Raw genomic sequence first — 17,914 nt, 5'->3', positions numbered from 1 at the left:
TTTGTTAGGACTGCAACAGTGAATACACTCAAACATCTACATTTATGGTAAGTGTACACAACTGTACTTTTCTAACATTGGACACTTCACTAAGTAAACAGCAAAGTCTCAATATCTGATATGAGTTTATCTGGAATTATATGGTATCTTATCTTGATTCGTTCTAGCTATTTTTTTCCTCCAGAAGCTTCCATGCTTAGGGTACATACTTATTTTCCACTGCTTTCTTATTTTGAATCTCAGTCCTGGCATTCATCATTGAAAAAGTACCACATTTTAGGCACACTACCCCACAAAGTTTGAAGATAGGGGAAAGCATCCAGTTTGGCCTACAAGACCTTCATAAACAGTGGACAGAGGACAATTTTTGGCACTGTGGTAGAGTAAACTTGCTGGTGGTCTTCCAGCAAAGATAAATTGAAGATGTTAATATCTGCTGTACCCTTTTAGCCATATGTAAACAGATGTCTTAGGTTAGGAAAGGGGACCACTTCCTGTGGAAGTCAAACTGGAAGGCAGATGTCCATCATCAGGTAATTCACATGAATAAATTGTACTGCAGAAATGAATATACATTAACATCTGTTGTTAAGGTACACATACAGATGTGTTGCCTCACAAGGGAGCATTTTAAGTGTGGTGGTAGGAATTGTCTTTTGCTAAGAAAATATATTTTGAATTGCTGATTATTGAACAGGGTAAGCTAAGCTGTCAGCCTTACTTCTGTAGATAGAAGTGTTTGGTGATTTTTTTTTAAGTTGTTCCTTTGAACCAGGCTCTCATTTGAGAGTTTTCCAAACTTTCCAAGCACCTTGACATCTTAGAAAGTGTTCAAACATGTTTGTGGAAGGCGCATCTTGCCAAAACACTTTTTTTATTCTGTCTTCTCCTTTGTTCGGGGAATACAAGGTGTCCTCTTATTAGTACTGTGCAACTTGCAAATAGAAAACTTTAGGATCCCTGTCTATTCTACAGCCCCTCTTTAGGATGCCAGTGTCGGTCACATGTCAGCTGCTGCAGAGTGCCTCAGAGGAAGTTGCTGAGACAGCAGGGCTGGTTTCTGGTTCCCCAGCACTCATAAAGCACATCTGCCCTTCTACAATTGTATGCATCATTCGATAGGCTTACTATCCTTGTATATGCTAGATATGACCAGGATATTTTCGGTAGATTAAATGGGCAGAAATAGAAACTTTGCCTTCTTTGAGTAGAGTAGACTCAATGCCTGAGGTCTAGGTGTCCATCTTTGACACTGTCTTAGTTGACTTGCGGTATGAGGTGGAGGAGGAATAAAGCCTTTCCTCAGGTTTTCCACAAGATGTAGTATTTGATGGCTCCTCAATCACCATGAGAAGGCAAATAAGGTGAAGCTTCAAGGAGGTGCTAGAGTCTATGAAAAGGTACCTGGACTTTTTATGGATGAGCTCAAGACCTTAATAGCACCCCCCGCATCCTCCTGACATTTGTGAATGCCTTGGAATCATTATCTCTAAACCTAGATACCCATTTGCATGCACCTAAGAAACCTGATGGGTATTACAGAGATCAAGAGGAATTTAAATATCTCTATAAAACCCTTATGGCTGACCCAGCAGAGGTTTTACTAGAGCCTATAAGATCATCTAAGTTGGTCCTGGGTCAAAAAACACTCCATAATGATGTGAGGAGGATCCCGGACCATTTTGACAAGAAAGTATAATGGCCAAGTGCGCTGTTAAGAGGTTTTGGGTTTGTAGTTCCATTCTCATCACTTTAAGTACTAAGTCTAGCAGGACTTTTTCAGACCATCTGTGAGAACTTGTTATAGGCAGCTCTCCAGGCCCTTTACTAGTAATTTGGAAAGAGAGACCCTTCTCCATGTAACTTTAGCCATGTAAATTATCACATGGTTTAAGAGAATGGCCACAGGCTACCACTATTGTCTTATTTTTTCCCCCCACAAAATTCCAGTAGTTTACACACAGTTTTGTGTGTTTTTGTAGTGTGTCTGAGACTACTTTTATGTCAGATCTTCCCAGAGTGTGTTTGTGTGTGCCTGTGCATGTGTGTGTGTGCGTGCGCGTGTCTAGCTTCGTCTTGTGCAGCATGTCTTGTCCGCATGTGTGTGTGTGTGTGTATGTGTGTAGGAAAGTTTATTCAAACAGCTACTTGTCCCTGTCGCCTTTTAGTTGCCATTTTGCTTAGTTCTTTAAAGATGGTGTTTCTTCCTGTAGTTTATTGCTAGCAGATAGTTGCACAGTATTGTTAAGCTTATTGCTGCATGTATTCTGTCTGAACACAGAAAGTTATTTACTGTGACAACAACTTAATTGCCATTTACATTTCCATTAGTACCTTTATGTGGCAGTTACATTGCCTTCGTTAGTATCTTTATGTGACAGTTCCATTGCCATGTGTTTATTCATCAATTTCTTGGTGGCAGTTTTCTTACCATTTTGGGGAAATGACAATAAATACTACAAAGAGTCAAAAAGAACTTTAAAAATATAAATGGGGGCCAAGATTCCAAGTGTCTGAAATACCAGTGAGAAACTCGGAGCAGATATTTTGTGATTAAAACTTAGGAGCTTTATTGAAACAAGTATGCAACTTTTTTTCTAGTGGTACAGGAGAACTTCTGGTGCAAGCCAAGGAAGCCATCTCTGCTAGAGCAACAGCAGTTGCAACCTTAGAGCATGCATCCAGTATAGATTCTCAAATCCTTTTAGTCTTTATGGCTGGAGTACCTCAGTTGATTAAAGTTGTTTGAAAGCTTTCTACACATTAGCCTTGCCCTGCCAAGTAGAATTGGTCCTCCACTTGAGGAAAAGGGGTACCCTGAGCTATGCATTCATTTAGTATGCAGGTGTTTTTACTGAAGTAACCAAAAGTTTAAAAAAAACTAAATAAACTACAAAATAGCTAAAAACATCAATAACTTAATTATATACTGTTCACTTTAACAATAATACCTTTAAAGGACTTAAAAAGACACTCCAGATGGAATCACCTAAGAACATTCCACGAACAGTTAAGCAATTAAAACTGTCATTTTTAGACTCATAAGGGCAAATATGTGTAGTTTTTGCATGAGTTTTGCGCCTTTCCAACTTGTACTTTCACCAGCACTACCATTTTGTATTTTAAAGTGACATGCTGTAAGACTGGATCCCTTTCAGTTTTATTCTGTAGGACACAGCCCTCACTACCATTATTAGTGTCTGATTTCATTAATGTATTCCGGGACTGTAGTTTTAAACTTTTGTTTAGATTTTCCAACATGTACTATATTGCACAAGCAGGCTGCAGGTGCGTCACACACATGATGCCTCCCATAGTTGAAAACAGTGCTGTTTATGACTTAGAGCTTGTTAACCTCAACTTTGCTTATTTTAGGGAGCTATAACACTTGTGGAAAATGCAAGTCTGTTGTAACAGTATAAGAGTGTTTGAAGTAACAACGTACCACCATATATCCAGTATTCTTAACCTCTTTTAAAAGAGAAGTCATGAAACAAAGGGTCACCCAGCAACATTTTCCAGTGGCTTTTCGCCAGAGTAGCCACCATATTAGAAAACGTAAACTATTGCAAACTGTATACATTTTTATACTCTGTATCAGTTTTTTCTTCATTCTTGTGCTGATAAAACTCATTTTCTTTATTTATTCCTCCTCCCATTTATTGCACACCTGAAAATGTCCATTTGTTACCTGTTCCATATTATGTCCCCTTTGTAAAAATAGGGCTATCAGAAACTGGGCTTAGGTTATATAATCAGCTATCCTAGTGCATTCTTTCTGGGTCCTTAAAATTTCACCCAGTGATAAAGCTGATGTGATATGGTTTGAGTGGCACCTATTCCTTGCAAAAAAAAGTTTGCAGCTGTTTCCTTCATTATAGATCTTAGTGAAACTAAGTAATCAGAACTCAAATGTTTTTTATATTCCTAACCACTTGTAAATTCAATGCCATAAACATTGAGTTAATGTCTGTTATATCCTTGTGGTATTCCTGGGTGTCCCTTTTGTGCATCAAAAATAATCTGTATAAATAAAACAAAGTTCAAGTGGTGAACATGTATTCATTTTCTTCAAAATAATCCATTAACAAATTTGCATATGTGGATGTAAAGGAGCTCGTGCTGTAGTGCCTGTTTCCACAAATAAAAATTTCTGTCCAACATAAAATATTTACGCTTTTGAGAAAAGTCCACAAGATCCAAAATGTGTAGGGTAGGACAACTTCCTGACTTAGATTTCTGTGTTTTTTGCCTGTATGTATTTTTTTCCAGTGCATTCGTTTAAGCACGTTTGATCTGCCTTAGGCACACTGTATGATGTGGATCTTACTTTTTTCATGATTTTGGTGTATTAGTTAATTGAGTGTGCCCATCATTACATTACAGAGTTAAAGACTGTAGCTCAGGATTGGTTAGTCACTCTATTTTTTTAAGGGATTCTGCACCTCTGTTCTCCTATCAGAAGCCATTATTCTCCTTGGGTCTTGAATTTTATGTTTGACAGGCTTACCATCAATCTTTTGAGCCTACTGGTTCTTTGATTTTGAAATTTGTCTTTTGGAAAATACTTTCCTTGGTGGCCATCTCTTCTGCTTACTGAGTGCTGGAGCTTCAGGCTGCTATTTATGGGAACCACACGTCTGTATTAACAAGACTCAGAACACCCACTCCTCCTATCTGGACCTACTTGACTCCTTCAAGGTACCTGCTAACACCCTGATCCTTGGTGACTTCAACTACCCCACCACAGACTGGGTGAACTATCTGCACTAATGTGCTCACCCAACTGTTCTTGACTTCATCAATTCTAACTGACTAGACCAGCTCATCTCATCCCCCACAAGGGCACCACTCCCATAGTATGTTTTTCCCTGGTGAGATCAGATCATCGGTCTGTCTCATTCAAAGTTTTTATCCTACTCACCCACACCCCCAGCTTGTAACCAGGCTACAATAATTCTCAAAAGCTGACTACAACCTCCTAAGGGAGAGTATCAGTAGCTTCACACCACCGCTCCCTTCAGAGGATGCAGACAACTATGCTGAACAGTGCAACAGTGCAGTATACAAGCACCTGTACAACTGCATGGATTCAGCCATACCCAACAGAGCTAAAACCTGATCCTCAAGGAAACACAAACCTGTCTGGTGGATATCCTCCGTTAACAGGCTTTACAACAAAAGGAAGAAACTGTTGTCCAAGGATAAAAAGGAACAAATTCCAAATTGGAAAAACTCTCTCCTCAGCTTCAGCAAGCAAATTAGATCACTAGTGAAAACCTCCAAAGCCAGTTATGAATTGAAACTAGCCTCCGAAACAAAGGGAAACCACAAAGCCTTCTTCAGTTACACCAGGAACCTCTATGGCAAAGCCCAGGTTTGTTCCAAATTAGTACTTAATGGTACCACGTACACTGATCTTGTTGACTTAGCCAACCTGCTAGCAGGTAGGTTCAGCGCAAACTTCACTCCCTTATCCCCCCCCCCCAAAGGCTTATTCAACATCTCCGGTACTTGTCCCGCACCTCACATCTCCGTAGATCAGGTGTTCAAGGCCCTAAGACAAAGAACACAGCTTCCATGGGACCTGATAGTATCCCAGGCTGTAGGCTGCACCATCTCCAGCAAAAACTAGCTTCGCCATTGAGCACCCTGTTCAACCACAGCCTAAGTACAGGCTTCATTCCAACAGAGCCATTGTCATGCCCTTGTACAAAGGTGGTGCCATTACTTACTCTGGAAATTATCGCCCCATTAGCTTGACAAGTCGGATCTGTAAAGCCATGGAACTTATTGTTATGGATCTCGTAAACAAGGACATAGTCAATCTCCAAGCACTTGACCCCACTCATTTTGGATTCATCAAGTGCAGATCTAGCCTGTTAAACCTGGCTAGCTTATTTTAGACTGTCACTAAGGCCCTGGATGAAGGAAAGGCAGTAAATACACCTTACCTTGACTTGGCCAAGGCCTTTGACACAATCCCCTACTCTGGCATCGTCGAAAAGCTAACCCAACTTGGCTTAAATCCCCTTCTCATCAGGTGGGTGGCCAACTGGCTCACCGATAGGATCCAAAAGGTCAAAGTAGGTGCCTCCACCTCCAACAGCAGACCTGTCACTAGTGGTGTTCCCCAGGAATCTGCCCTGAGAACCCTACTGTTTGGCAGCCACTTCTCAGAGGTCCAGGCTAAGACAAAAGGCTGACCAAGTTTGAGGATGACTGTAAGTTGGGTGCTGTCATTGACTCCCCAAATGATGTTAACATACTGCAAGAGGGTCTCACAGCAACAAATGACTGGAGTCAAAGTCATGGCCTTAATACTTTTTTTTTTGCGTTTAACTTATTATACCATTTGGCAAAAACAGAGCCCCTACTGATTACCATATCAGTGGCAACCCCCTAAGCCCACAACCTGTGGCGAGCGACTTGGGTACTCAGGTTGACAACAATCTCACATCTGACCATCACATATCGGCAGTGGTCAGAAAAGCCTTTTACTTAGTTCATCTCATAAGTACAGGGATTGCATCCAGAAAAAAGGAGGTTATTATCTCTCTCTACTCCTTCCTAATTAGGCCAACAATTAAGTATAATGTGCTGTTTGGTATGTACCTCTCCAAACACCTGCATCAACTGGAAAGGCCACAGAAATACTTCACAAAGAGAATCCATGGCCTCCCGACACCTGTCCTTTGTGGACAGGTTCAGATCACTATCACTCTACTCGGTATTGTACAGAGTGCTCAGAGGTGATCTGTCTCGCCTACAAAGCAAAATTGAGCCCTGCACTACTACAGATGCTCCATATCTGTAAGTCTTAACTCCTTGCGCATTACCCACTCGAAAGGCCTAAATCTAATATGCAACATCAACAAAACCTACTGGAGAGGCGGGTTTGAGTCCCACCTCGCTGACCCTCTTCAAGCGCAACCTTGATGAGTGGATGGGAAACCTCAAGTTTGTTCCAGGGAGTTCCACCTGTCGCTCTCACTGACAGAGGCTACAGGTGCTGACTGAGGTTCCTTTTTTGGGGATAAACTCTTGGCTTGTATGGGCCCCAGGCCATTAACCTAGTAACCTCCTATGATCCTATAAAAATTGTGAATCCCTTATAACCAGCCCTTGCTTTCTGTAGAGGGTGATGTCAGCATTGTCTTTACCTAGTGCATTCATCTTTTTGTTTTCTTTATGAAAGCAAAACTGGTGAAAAAAGCTATTGACAGTCCTGGCCATGCACCTCCGTCTCAGACTTTGCCTGAAGTAACTGCATGAGTTCCACAAGAGGTAACATTTGTTGTTGCTGTTATTTTGTTTTCATTTCTAACATTCACCAAAAATTATTGCTTGTACCTCTTACTGTGTGGGTTGGGTCTCCTTTACTACTTTAGTGCTTCATCAGGACTTGGCCTTCTGTATTTTCCCATTTGGCTATTCTTCGTTTTCTGCTTCCTGAGAGGTTTTAACACTGCTTGGTTTTCTTCTCAACTTTAGACCAGCAAAGAAAGACTCTCTGTATCAAATTAAATGGATATATACTTGTCATATTAGCTGGTTTATGACATGCCATGCTAAGTAGGTTCTAATTATTGTCCCACAATTCACTTTTTATCTGCACAGCCTCTCCATCTGTTGTTTTTGTTCAATTTTCCTGTATCAGGCTGGAGTGTTTGATATCATTGCACACTGTGGTTTACTGTTTTACAAAATGAGCTAACCCTGTGATTGGAGATAAACTGACAGACACAGGGGCTAGGCTTGGTCTTTATAGTGTAACGACAGACATCACAACATGTTCCAGTGGAGGGTGCACGTGTACCTAAGCATGGAAGCTTCAGAGGGAAAATAGCTAGATTAATAGTACCTGTAGTGTTGCATCCCAGTCCTACACTTACTGAAGTGGATCTGCTTCACATATCCGCTGATATGATGAGTATGTATCTTTTGATTTCCCTCCTTGGATCACTGTTGCAGTATTACTGACTGACTGGAAAATCTTGCTATGGATAGCCATGCTTCCAGCCAGCATCCCAAAACCTGGGTGCATGCTCTTGTGCTGTACATCTGACATATGACCCATCAACCAGAAGTCTACTGTTACACAACTGTACTTTCCCATTTACTTCGTAGATATCCCAGCTCCCCACCCCTACCATAATCCATGCAAATGAAAGTCATGTCAAGATGGTCAGTGTTAGATGCAGTATCCTTTGTTCAGCTGTGTGACTTTTGAAGGACAATTTTGAATGGAACCAATACACCTACACAGTCTGAATATGTTGTACCAAAATTAATGGTACTCCGGTGAACTAAAACAAGATGCTATCTGAAGTGTTTATTGTTTAGTGGAAGGCAGCACTTCATAATGTTTTCAGAAATGGGTGGAAACTTTCTGTCATGTGTTTTTTATTGTATTTTGTAGCCTTAGAGCTGTATAGGAATGTTATTAAGCTCATAATGGAGATGTTAATTTAAGGCATTTATAAATGTGACCATACTGTCTGATTATTTTTCTGTTATATTTTTAGCTGGGTTTTGGAAAGAGCATGCCGACAAACTGCGTTTGGTTGGATGGCCTGTCAGCAAGTATAACAGAACAGTATCTCACAAGGCACTTTTGTCGATATGGGCCAGTAGTGAAGGTATGGAACTGGGAGTAGATTGAAGTTAATGTCCAAAAAGTGTGAGTTGTGTGTAGGTCACACCAAGTAAGCTTTCTTTGCTTACCTTTTTTTTTAATTGCTACATATCTGCTGTTCTTGTACTTGTTAGTTGGATTGCCTAGTGGTTTTACTGCTGCACTGCATTATTGTTTAAAATAATTTGCTACTTGGCCATTATTTTTTTTTAGTTTGTTGTATATAATTTGCCAAGCTCCATTTTTACTATTGTTCCTTTTGAGAGGATGATCTTAATGACTTTAAACAGAGCTTCTTCTGCAGTCTTGAAGAATGTAGTCTGTGACTGGGAATTTCATATCTGTCACCTGTAGGACTAAGACCAGCAGGTGGAGTTGCGCAGACCAGCTCACTAAACTTTCCCAGATTACCTTAGCTCCTCTCCATTACTCAGTAATCCTTCAAATAAAAACTTTGTCCAGGTCTCATCAGCTTCCTTTTTCAAGTCAGTCACTTACAGAGTAACCCCAAGCTAACATTTGTATGTGATGTTTTCTTAGCAACCTCAGTAAGTATTTATTTACTCCTAGTTGTCTGTAGCACAGGACCAGTCATTCCTTATCTTCTTTCAGGGGATTCTTCTCATCAGAATTTAGTTAGTTTCATACAGACTTTCCCTGTCTCTCCCCTTTGGGTACTTTTTGTACTGCTAGTTGCTTCAGTAAATGTTTTGCTATTTCGTGCTGGCTCTGTTGCTTTTAGTTTTAAGGAAGGACTGCTAACTATTTGTTAAAAAAATGGGTACTAAAATATCAAAGACAACCTTAGCTATTTGACTTTCATATTGCATAAAGTTCCGTTATCAAAGGTATGGCAGATCCTTTTCTAAAGCATCTAATACTATTTAAATCTAATACTAGCAGTATGAGCAGGTTTAGGGCCACTTTGCATGCCTTCTTTAGAAATGCTTCCATGGGTAATATTTGTGCACCTGTTATTTTGGCATCTCTGAACACCATTGTGTGACACTGCAAGCTGGATGTGAACTGTATTTCAGTGTCCTTTGTGTCTTAAACACACAAGCTATGAGTTTCTACAACTCCTGTTAAATAAGTTTATCAAATAAGTAACTTGTTCTTTGCACTTGGTCCAGCAGTTTATTGTCTGTGACTTATAACACAAGCTTTGGACTCCTTGGTCCAACTCATTTAGGTTTGTCAGGTCTAGGTGATCAGTTTCTATAAATGTGGACTGTGACAACATGTAACTTTCTTACCAAGCAGTGTATGTGGTCCCAGGCTTACTTGTCCGCTAACGTTCAGATGAGCTGAGTGCCTTCCTTACTAATTTTTTCTGCTGCTTGTCTGATATTTTTCTGACTGGGTTCTGTCCAAATTTGAGTCCCTGTAGTGACACCAGTACACCTGCCAGTGTCAGCTTATTCTTCATTGTTAACTGTGACTTTGACAGTGGAGCCACAACACAGGCCACAGTCCTCAAACCCTCCCCTTTTCAAATCAGTGGTGCTGTCCAGGGGATTTTGACTTCGGGCCCATTGATATTGGGGGACCTTTCACCTTTGGAGCCAGGAGTTGACTCCTCATGGTCTTGGTCTTTACCACTTTTTTCACTGACCATTCCATGTCAGTGGCCTACCTTTTGACCAGAGATACCAGTGCCCTCGGCTTTGACTTCAGTGTTAGCTGGGGTGTCAGCCTCTGAGGTCAAGGCTGTTTTGGTCCTTGATCCACAAGGTTAGTTTCAATGGCTCGATTTATAGACCTGATATCAGTCTTGGTTTTTTGATGCAGGTCTCCCTGCAGACACCTTTCAGAATGTGACCTTCCACATTGGCCTCTAATTTGAGATTTCAAGTGTGTCTGTATTGTTGGTCATCCAACCCCCTCTATTTTAAAAGATGATTGAACTGGGAGGTCACCACCTGGTGCCACAGCCTCATCCACCCTGGCTGTTTTTGTCTCAGAATCTTCTTTTTGAAGTCAGGAAAAAATCATGATGCAAGAGGAAGCATTCAGGTTTTCCCTTGTAGTCTCCCACCAGCCAGATGTATATGAGAACAAGAAGGCTGCTTGCCCCCATTTCCATTCGACAATTTGAGGTTTGAGGAAATCTCAATGATGATAAGAATAAAGGTTGCCTGGACTCCAGAAATCCCCTTCTTGCTCAAATGCATGATGGAGAAAGCCTTCCAGTCTCTCAAGTCCTCATGTTTAGTGGTCCTCTCTCCTCCAGCCAATAAGATGGTTTGGTCTGAGGCTCAGTCAGCAAAGAAGAACTCAAATGAGGTGTCTCGTATCAAAGAGGCCAAACAGCATACTGTAGCCTTCTAAGGACTGGACATGTTTGGCACTTACCCAGAGGTCGACCCTTTTGTTGCTGCATCTGCCTTAAAGAAGGCTCCCATTCCCAGAATCTGCTCTCTGTCCAACACATAAAGTATCTTAGCCATTGGACAAAGCAGTAACGTAGGCTTATGATTCTTCTTTATTTTGAGGCCTGTAAACTGCATGGATTGAGTCAATTTCCAGAAGGACCTGGCTCAGTACTTGTCAGGGGATATTCAGATGGTGACCTCAAGACAAAGTTGAAGTCCCTAATTTCAATTGCTTCTAACGTAAACATGCACTTGGTGCACAGTACTGTGGATGGTTCAGCAAGGGAGGCAAGCACTGGTATAGTGATCAGACACCTTGCCTGGCTTCACCTAGTAGACTTAAAATTGGTCTTCATGCCCTTGATTGTCAGTACACCCCCTTTTGATGGAGCCTTGCTGCATGGATAAGTGGCAAGGGCTTTGCTGTAGAAACAAGAGTAAGTGAGCAAGACCCAAATTGCTGTATCAAGTCTGAGACTAAGTAGTGCATGTTCTAATAAGTGCAGCAGAAGCCATTTCACTTACGGTTCTTGTGCAGCCAGCAACAGTATAATAAAAGTTAGCCAGGATGGCTGCCAACCCAAAGGTCATCAGAATCACTAGAACAATCAAGAGTCCTGTGGCCCACCTACCAGGGCCTACAGAGTGCTCCCTGAGGCGTAGCCGATTGTGCCCCTCTTTCAGCAGTTACAGGTCACCTCCACTTGTCTGTATGGGCTGCCCTCACATAAGAGCAGTGAGTGACGAACATCATGTGTAGAAACTACATAGTTGCCTTCTTATCCTTTCCCAGATCATAGTTTCTTCTTTTGCTAGATTTCCCACCCCATCAGAAGGCTGCATCACAGAAAGAAATACTGAGTTTTATTCAGAAGAGCAGATCAGGAGGTCTCAACAGGTCAGCAAGGGCTAGGCAGTTAGTCAAGGTTCTCTTTGGTACCAGAGAAAACAAAGAAACCTTGACCTTTCCTAGACTTAAAAAGCCTAACTCATTTAATTCCAAAACAGTTCTTTCATGTGGTTACAGTGCAATCTCGGTCCTTCTTTGTCTGTCAGGAGGAGACTAGGCTCTTTGGATCTCCAGGACACCTGTCCAAATGGCAGAGGAGTTCAGGGGTTCCTGTTCTGTGTAGGAGCCAGTCATTTTCAGTTCTTTCCTTCCATTTGGTCTTGCCTCAGCTCTCAGGATGTTTACCTGGTGCCTGCAAGTAGTTACAGTGCATCTTCAACTGCAGGTTGCCAAGATGTTTTCTTATCCTGTTTGACCGGCTTCTAGTGAGCTCAATGATGGACAGTGTCATAGCTTCAAGGGAATATCTTCTTTCACTATTCCAGTCTTTTATTATTACATTGAACACTGTAAAGTGTCATATGATGCCTATGTAGTCACCATGTAGTCAGTCACATCCACTGGATGAAAAGGGGCACACTGTCTTGTTGAGCATGCCACCCTTTGTATAGACTTGTTTTTCTTTAGTTTGTAGTGTGTTCAGAATATTCAAGATCAAACCTTTCCAGCAGCCCCTTGTTTAATTATTTGCACTTTTGTACATCTTTTGACACTTGCAGTCATGACATCTTTTGTCTACATTGTTCTAAACACCCAGTGCCATGTAAGAGTGGTACAGTGGACTGTCACTTCACTGAAGCCAGTTAACAAATCCCATAGACTTTCTAATCAAAATATCTCAAAAATGCAAGGATCATTACATTTCTAAGCAGACTGTTAGAAGCTCCCATCCCTACTGTAAAGGTTAGCAAGGATGTCATTGTTATAGGGTGGGATACATTTTCCAGAGTAGACACTCCAAAGGACACGGTCACAGAGGCACACTTTCTTTTTTTTTTTTAACCTGAATCATCTTTATTAAATTATAACTTCTGACATAGGCAGTCACACATTTATGTAGATAAAAACAATCCATGGTTACATAGTTTTAGTTGCAAGACCGTACTAACATAATTTTAGTTACAAACATTGTACATCACTTATAATCTACCCAATCACTGTCAGTCAGACATTTCATAGCTCATTTAAATCATGCCTTCTTTTAAACCTCATTCATCCCTTGTATGTGTTGTTCCCACAGTTCTCATTTTTTCCTGTTTAATTTGCTCTTACCTTTTTCCAAATACCTTAATTCCAGTTGTTTTAGCTCTGTTACTATATTCGCTACTTCTAGTACAGTTGGTTTAGACTGTGATTTTCATTTTCTAGTAACTGCTTTTTTGGAAGCCACCATAATTATACTCAGCAATGACTTACTATATCTAGGCAATTCCAATTCTGTATTCTAGCTCAGAAGAATCCTTTCCCGAGTTACACCAATTTGCTTACCCAGTACTCTGTTAGAGTAGTCTGCAAGGAATATTTAAAGTCTGCCAACTCATTACACTCCCAGAAACTATGTTCCCAGTTACCTCTTTCTTTCCCATCACACTGCCATTTGCTGTCTACTTGGGGTATAAAAATGTCTATGTAAACATTCCCAAGCAAAAATCCTAAATCTTCTGAGTTTTGTTGCATATTTGGGAGACAAACGTATATCCCCCCATTGTTTTTTTGTGAATTGCTTATCTAGCCTCCATTCCCAATCCTTTCTAACCTCCTTTGACTGATTCCTATAGCTGTCATGCAATATTTTCTATGCTGTTCTAATTATTCCTTTTTTTAATGGCAGCTTCTGTTCTAGAGTCTACTAAAAAACTCTACCAGTGCTGTTGTTTCATTTAGGACCTCCCTATTTCTTTCTTTTTGCCTATACTCTATCAGTCCTTGATAGGGAAGATGGTCTTTAGTCTGCAGTCCATGTAAATTCTTGACATCTTCCCATTCTGTTACCTTTCCCTCTCTAGTTATGTGCTTCCAGTACCTTGGTTCCTTTGCCAGTTTCTCTGATAAATTCCATCCCCCTCTTGCCTATTGTCTGTATCCATAGTTGCAGTCATCGCTATTGCAGAATCTCTTATCTCCATTCCCGTGGTGGTTTAGTTCTTATACTTTCTACTACTTTATGATTATAATATTCTGTGTGATTATTGCTCCTCTCCTTAAAGGTCTGCAATCAGAATCACAGTCTCTCCTTGATGTTCTTCGTGTTTCACTGTTGCAGTCATTACATTTGGGTAATCTGCTGGCAGGTTGCCCTCAGTCGGCCTGAATTCCAAAGTATTGGGTCCTGCTTTGGTTGCTGTCTCCTCTTCCATGACGTCAGGTCGTCAGGGGTATAAAACATGCAGCCGACGCCATTTTCTTCAGTCTTTCTTGCCGCACGGTGCCCGAAGCAGAAGCATTTTGCAAGTGCCAGTCGGCCGACTACTGAAATATTCGAGTTTGAGTTTCAGAACTGAAGTCTTCACTAAAGCTAAGTACCCCGGTGGGGAAACTTTTTTCTTGCTTTTTACCGATGTCAGAAAAAGTTAATAATTGTATTACTTGTGGGAAGCAAATACCTCATAAGGATTTCCATTTATACTGTATTCCTTGCCGAGGCCCTGATCACAACGTGCCTGGCTGTCGGTTTTGTGCTAGATTTAACCAACGCACTATTAAGTGTCGGTATATTTTTGCATCAAAGTATTTTGGAAACAGATTTAACTACCCAGAAATGTCGTTGGATAGCAATCTGACTACCGGAGTACATAAAAAACGCAAAGAAAAGGACAGAGAAAGGCAGTCGAGATCCAAAACCGACGATGAAGCTTCTCCTAAGCCAGTTGCCGGTTCGCCCGTACTCAGTGAGGCACTTTTGCAGCCCCTGATACCCACTACCGACACCCATGTGGAGTCCGGCATGCCGCAAGATACTCAAGGTATTGGACTGATGGATGTATCTCCCTTGGATGGATCTGGAGTCGCTGAGCAGGCACGGGCTTCTGAGGGTGTATTCAGACCTCAACATTTGTATATCAAACCGAAGACAGCTGCAAAACCAAAGACAAAAGCAACTTCTAAAACTAAAAAACTGACGCATGAGCCATGTGCACAGGCCTTTATGCCTAAAAAATAGATGATCAAAATAGCTGAAGACCTTATTACCTTGATCAGGGGTACCCATCCCCTTCCAAATAAGAGGCCTAGGCAAGACACTGACTATGAATCTTCAGATCAGGTTTCTATTTCTTCTGATTCCTCTTCTGATCAGGAATTATCTGTACCTCCCTATGAGGATTCTGATGCTGAGGAGTCTATTCCATCTGCATTTCCTCCTGAGGATTATTCATTTGGAGAAACCTTGCATACTTTGAGGGAGCATTTTCACTGGGAGAGTCGAGACTTCTCAGAATCAAAAAAGAGGCTTAGGGATTTCCTTCTTCTCCCACAGCACAGGCCTTTAGCCATTCCCCCGTCCTAGACATTGTGGATGATGTGTTTTCGGAGTCAAGCTTGACCCCTGACTCCTTACCTCCGGCTCCCATTAAGCCTGACAGATATTACAGGGTCCCTGACTCTCATAAATTTTTATTTAGAAACCCTGATGCTAATCCTGAAACTATTTCACAGGGTCCAAAGGGAGTTAAGGCCTCAACAGCAAAAAATCCTACCCCCTCTGACAGAGATTCAAGGGCACTGGACAGATGGGGAAAAAAGGTTTATACATCTGCAACCTTGGCAATCAGGGCCTTAAACTGTCAATTTCATATGCTTAAGTGCCGACAACATGTTATGAGATTGCTGAAACAGAAAATGATGTTGATTTCAGAATGTGCAGAAAATAAAGAATTGCAGGAATTATTGCATGCAGCTGAACAAGTTGGAAAGCATACTTTGCAATGTGGTTTTGATTCTTTAGAGGCCTCCTGCAGGGCCACAGATGTTCATCGTGTTACACTGCTGCAGTCATCACACTTGGGTTATCCTGCCGTCAGTTGGTCCCGCAGTCGGCCAGAGTTCCAAAGTCTTGGTCCGGCGTCGGTTGCTGTCGCTTCTTCCCTGACGTCAGTGCGCCAGGGGTATATAAGAGGCATCCAACGCCATTTTCTTCAGTCTTTCTTGCCACGCGGTGCCCGAAGCAGAAGCAGTTCGCAAGTGCTGATCGGCCGACTCCTGAGATTTTCAAATCGAATTTCAGACCGAAGTCTTCAATAAAGCTAAGTACCCCATTGGGGAACCTTTTCTTGCCTCAATCCGATGTCAGAAAAAGTTAACAATTGCATTTCTTGTGGGAAGCAAATACCTCATAAGGACTTTCATTCTTATTGTATTCCTTGCCTAGGCCCAGACCACGACGTCACAGGTTGTCAGTTTTGTGCTAGGTTTAACAAACGAACTATAAAACGTCGGTTTGATTTCGCCCGACATTATTTTGGTAGGAAATTTAATTATACCATGCCGTCAGAGCAACCGACAACCGGAATGCATAAAAAAACGCAAAGATAAGGACAGGCAGCCGAGACCCAAACCAGACTCCGAGGCCTCTGCTAGGCCAGTCGCCGGTTGTCCGGTTTTCAGTGAGGTGCTTACGCAGCCCCTGACGACCGCTGATTCAGAACCCCAGGCGGCATCCGATTCCCAAGAGGAGATTGCTAGGCCTCCACAACCTTTATCTTTAGGCCCTTCCGACTCCATGGCTGAAGGAGATTCCGGTGCAGTTGAAACGCCTTCAGTTGCAGAAGGTGTCTTCAGACCTACTACACTCACTATTAAATCCTATGCAAAGCTGAAGACTGTACAGCAGTCTCCAGTACAAGGCCCCATGCCTATGAAACAGATGCTTAAGATGGCTGAAGACTTAATTACCCTAATCAGGGGTTCCCATCCCCCTCCTGATAAAAGGCCTAGACAGGAGGAGGACTACGCTTCCTCTGACCAGGTCTCAATTTCCTCAGATTTTTCTGAGGAACAGGAATATTCTTTTCCCCCTTATGAAGACTCTGATGCTGGAGAGTCTATTCCTTCAGCATCTCCCCCAGAAGACTACTCTTTTGGGGAAACTTTACATACCATGAGGGAACATTTCCACTGGGAAGGCCAAGATTACTCTGATTCTAAGAAAAGGCTCTGAGAGTTCCTTTTACTACCCCAGCACAGACCACTTGCTATTCCACCAGTGTTAGACATTGTGGATGATGTTTATTCAGAATCTAGCCTTAACCCAGATTCACTACCTCCTGCACCAGCCAAACCAGACAGATACTACAGAGTCCCTGACTCACACAAATTCCTATATAAAAGCCCTGTTGCTGACCCAGAAACCATTTTCCAGGGTCCCAAAGGGGTTAAGGCCTCTATTGCTAAAAATCCTGTACCCTCTGAAAGGGATTCTAGAGCACTAGACAGATGGGGAAAGAAAATATATACCTCAGCTACTCTAGCTATGAGGGCCTTAAATTGCCAGTTTCACATGCTGAAATATCAACAATATTTGCTGTCTCAATTAAAACAAAAAATGATCACACATAGAGAGCAGCCTGATTACAAGGAAATGCAAGATTTGTTGCATGCAGCTGAACAAGTGGGAAAACATACTTTGCAATGTGGATTTGATTAATTGGAAGCTTCTTGTAGAGCAGCAGTGTCATGGTCTGTCATACGTAGGCATGCTTGGTTAAAAGAACAAACTTTACCTGAACATGTAAAAGCAAATTTATTGGATGCACCTTTACAGCAGGGTGTTTTATTTGGTGTAAAAGCAGAGGACGTTTTAAAGAAAATGGAGGATAAGGCAAAATCTATGCAGACGGTCAAGGATTTTTTACAGGTTCAACCCCCTCGATTCAGCAGAAATTGGCCAACCAAAAACTGGTCCTTTCCAGCTTCTGACAGACCACATAGGGGCAAATACAGACGCCCAAGGGGCAGAGGTCAGTCACAAGGCTCTTACAAGCCTGGACAATGGGATGCCACAACCCAGAAAGGAGGAGAAGACAGGTCTCAAACTACCAGAAGACAAACACAATG

The 17,914-nt window shown here is 41.8% G+C and overlaps 1 protein-coding gene across 1 annotated transcript in view; it reads left to right on the top strand.

Moving 5' to 3' along the window:
• SPEN (spen family transcriptional repressor) overlaps positions 1-17,914 on the top strand; it is a 609,081-nt gene that overhangs the window by 303,426 nt on the left and 287,741 nt on the right. Inside the window, exon 8 of the mRNA XM_044061866.1 lies at positions 8,529-8,642. Within this exon, the coding sequence (XP_043917801.1) occupies positions 8,529-8,642 (114 nt within the window). The remainder of the gene's footprint in view (positions 1-8,528; positions 8,643-17,914) is intronic.

This window comes from Protopterus annectens, chromosome 2.part0, assembly GCF_019279795.1.
Source record: "Protopterus annectens isolate FY-2018-M chromosome 2.part0, PAN1.0, whole genome shotgun sequence".
NCBI classification, from domain to species: Eukaryota; Metazoa; Chordata; order Ceratodontiformes; family Protopteridae; genus Protopterus; species Protopterus annectens.
This window is presented reverse-complemented; position numbering and strand designations above follow the sequence as displayed.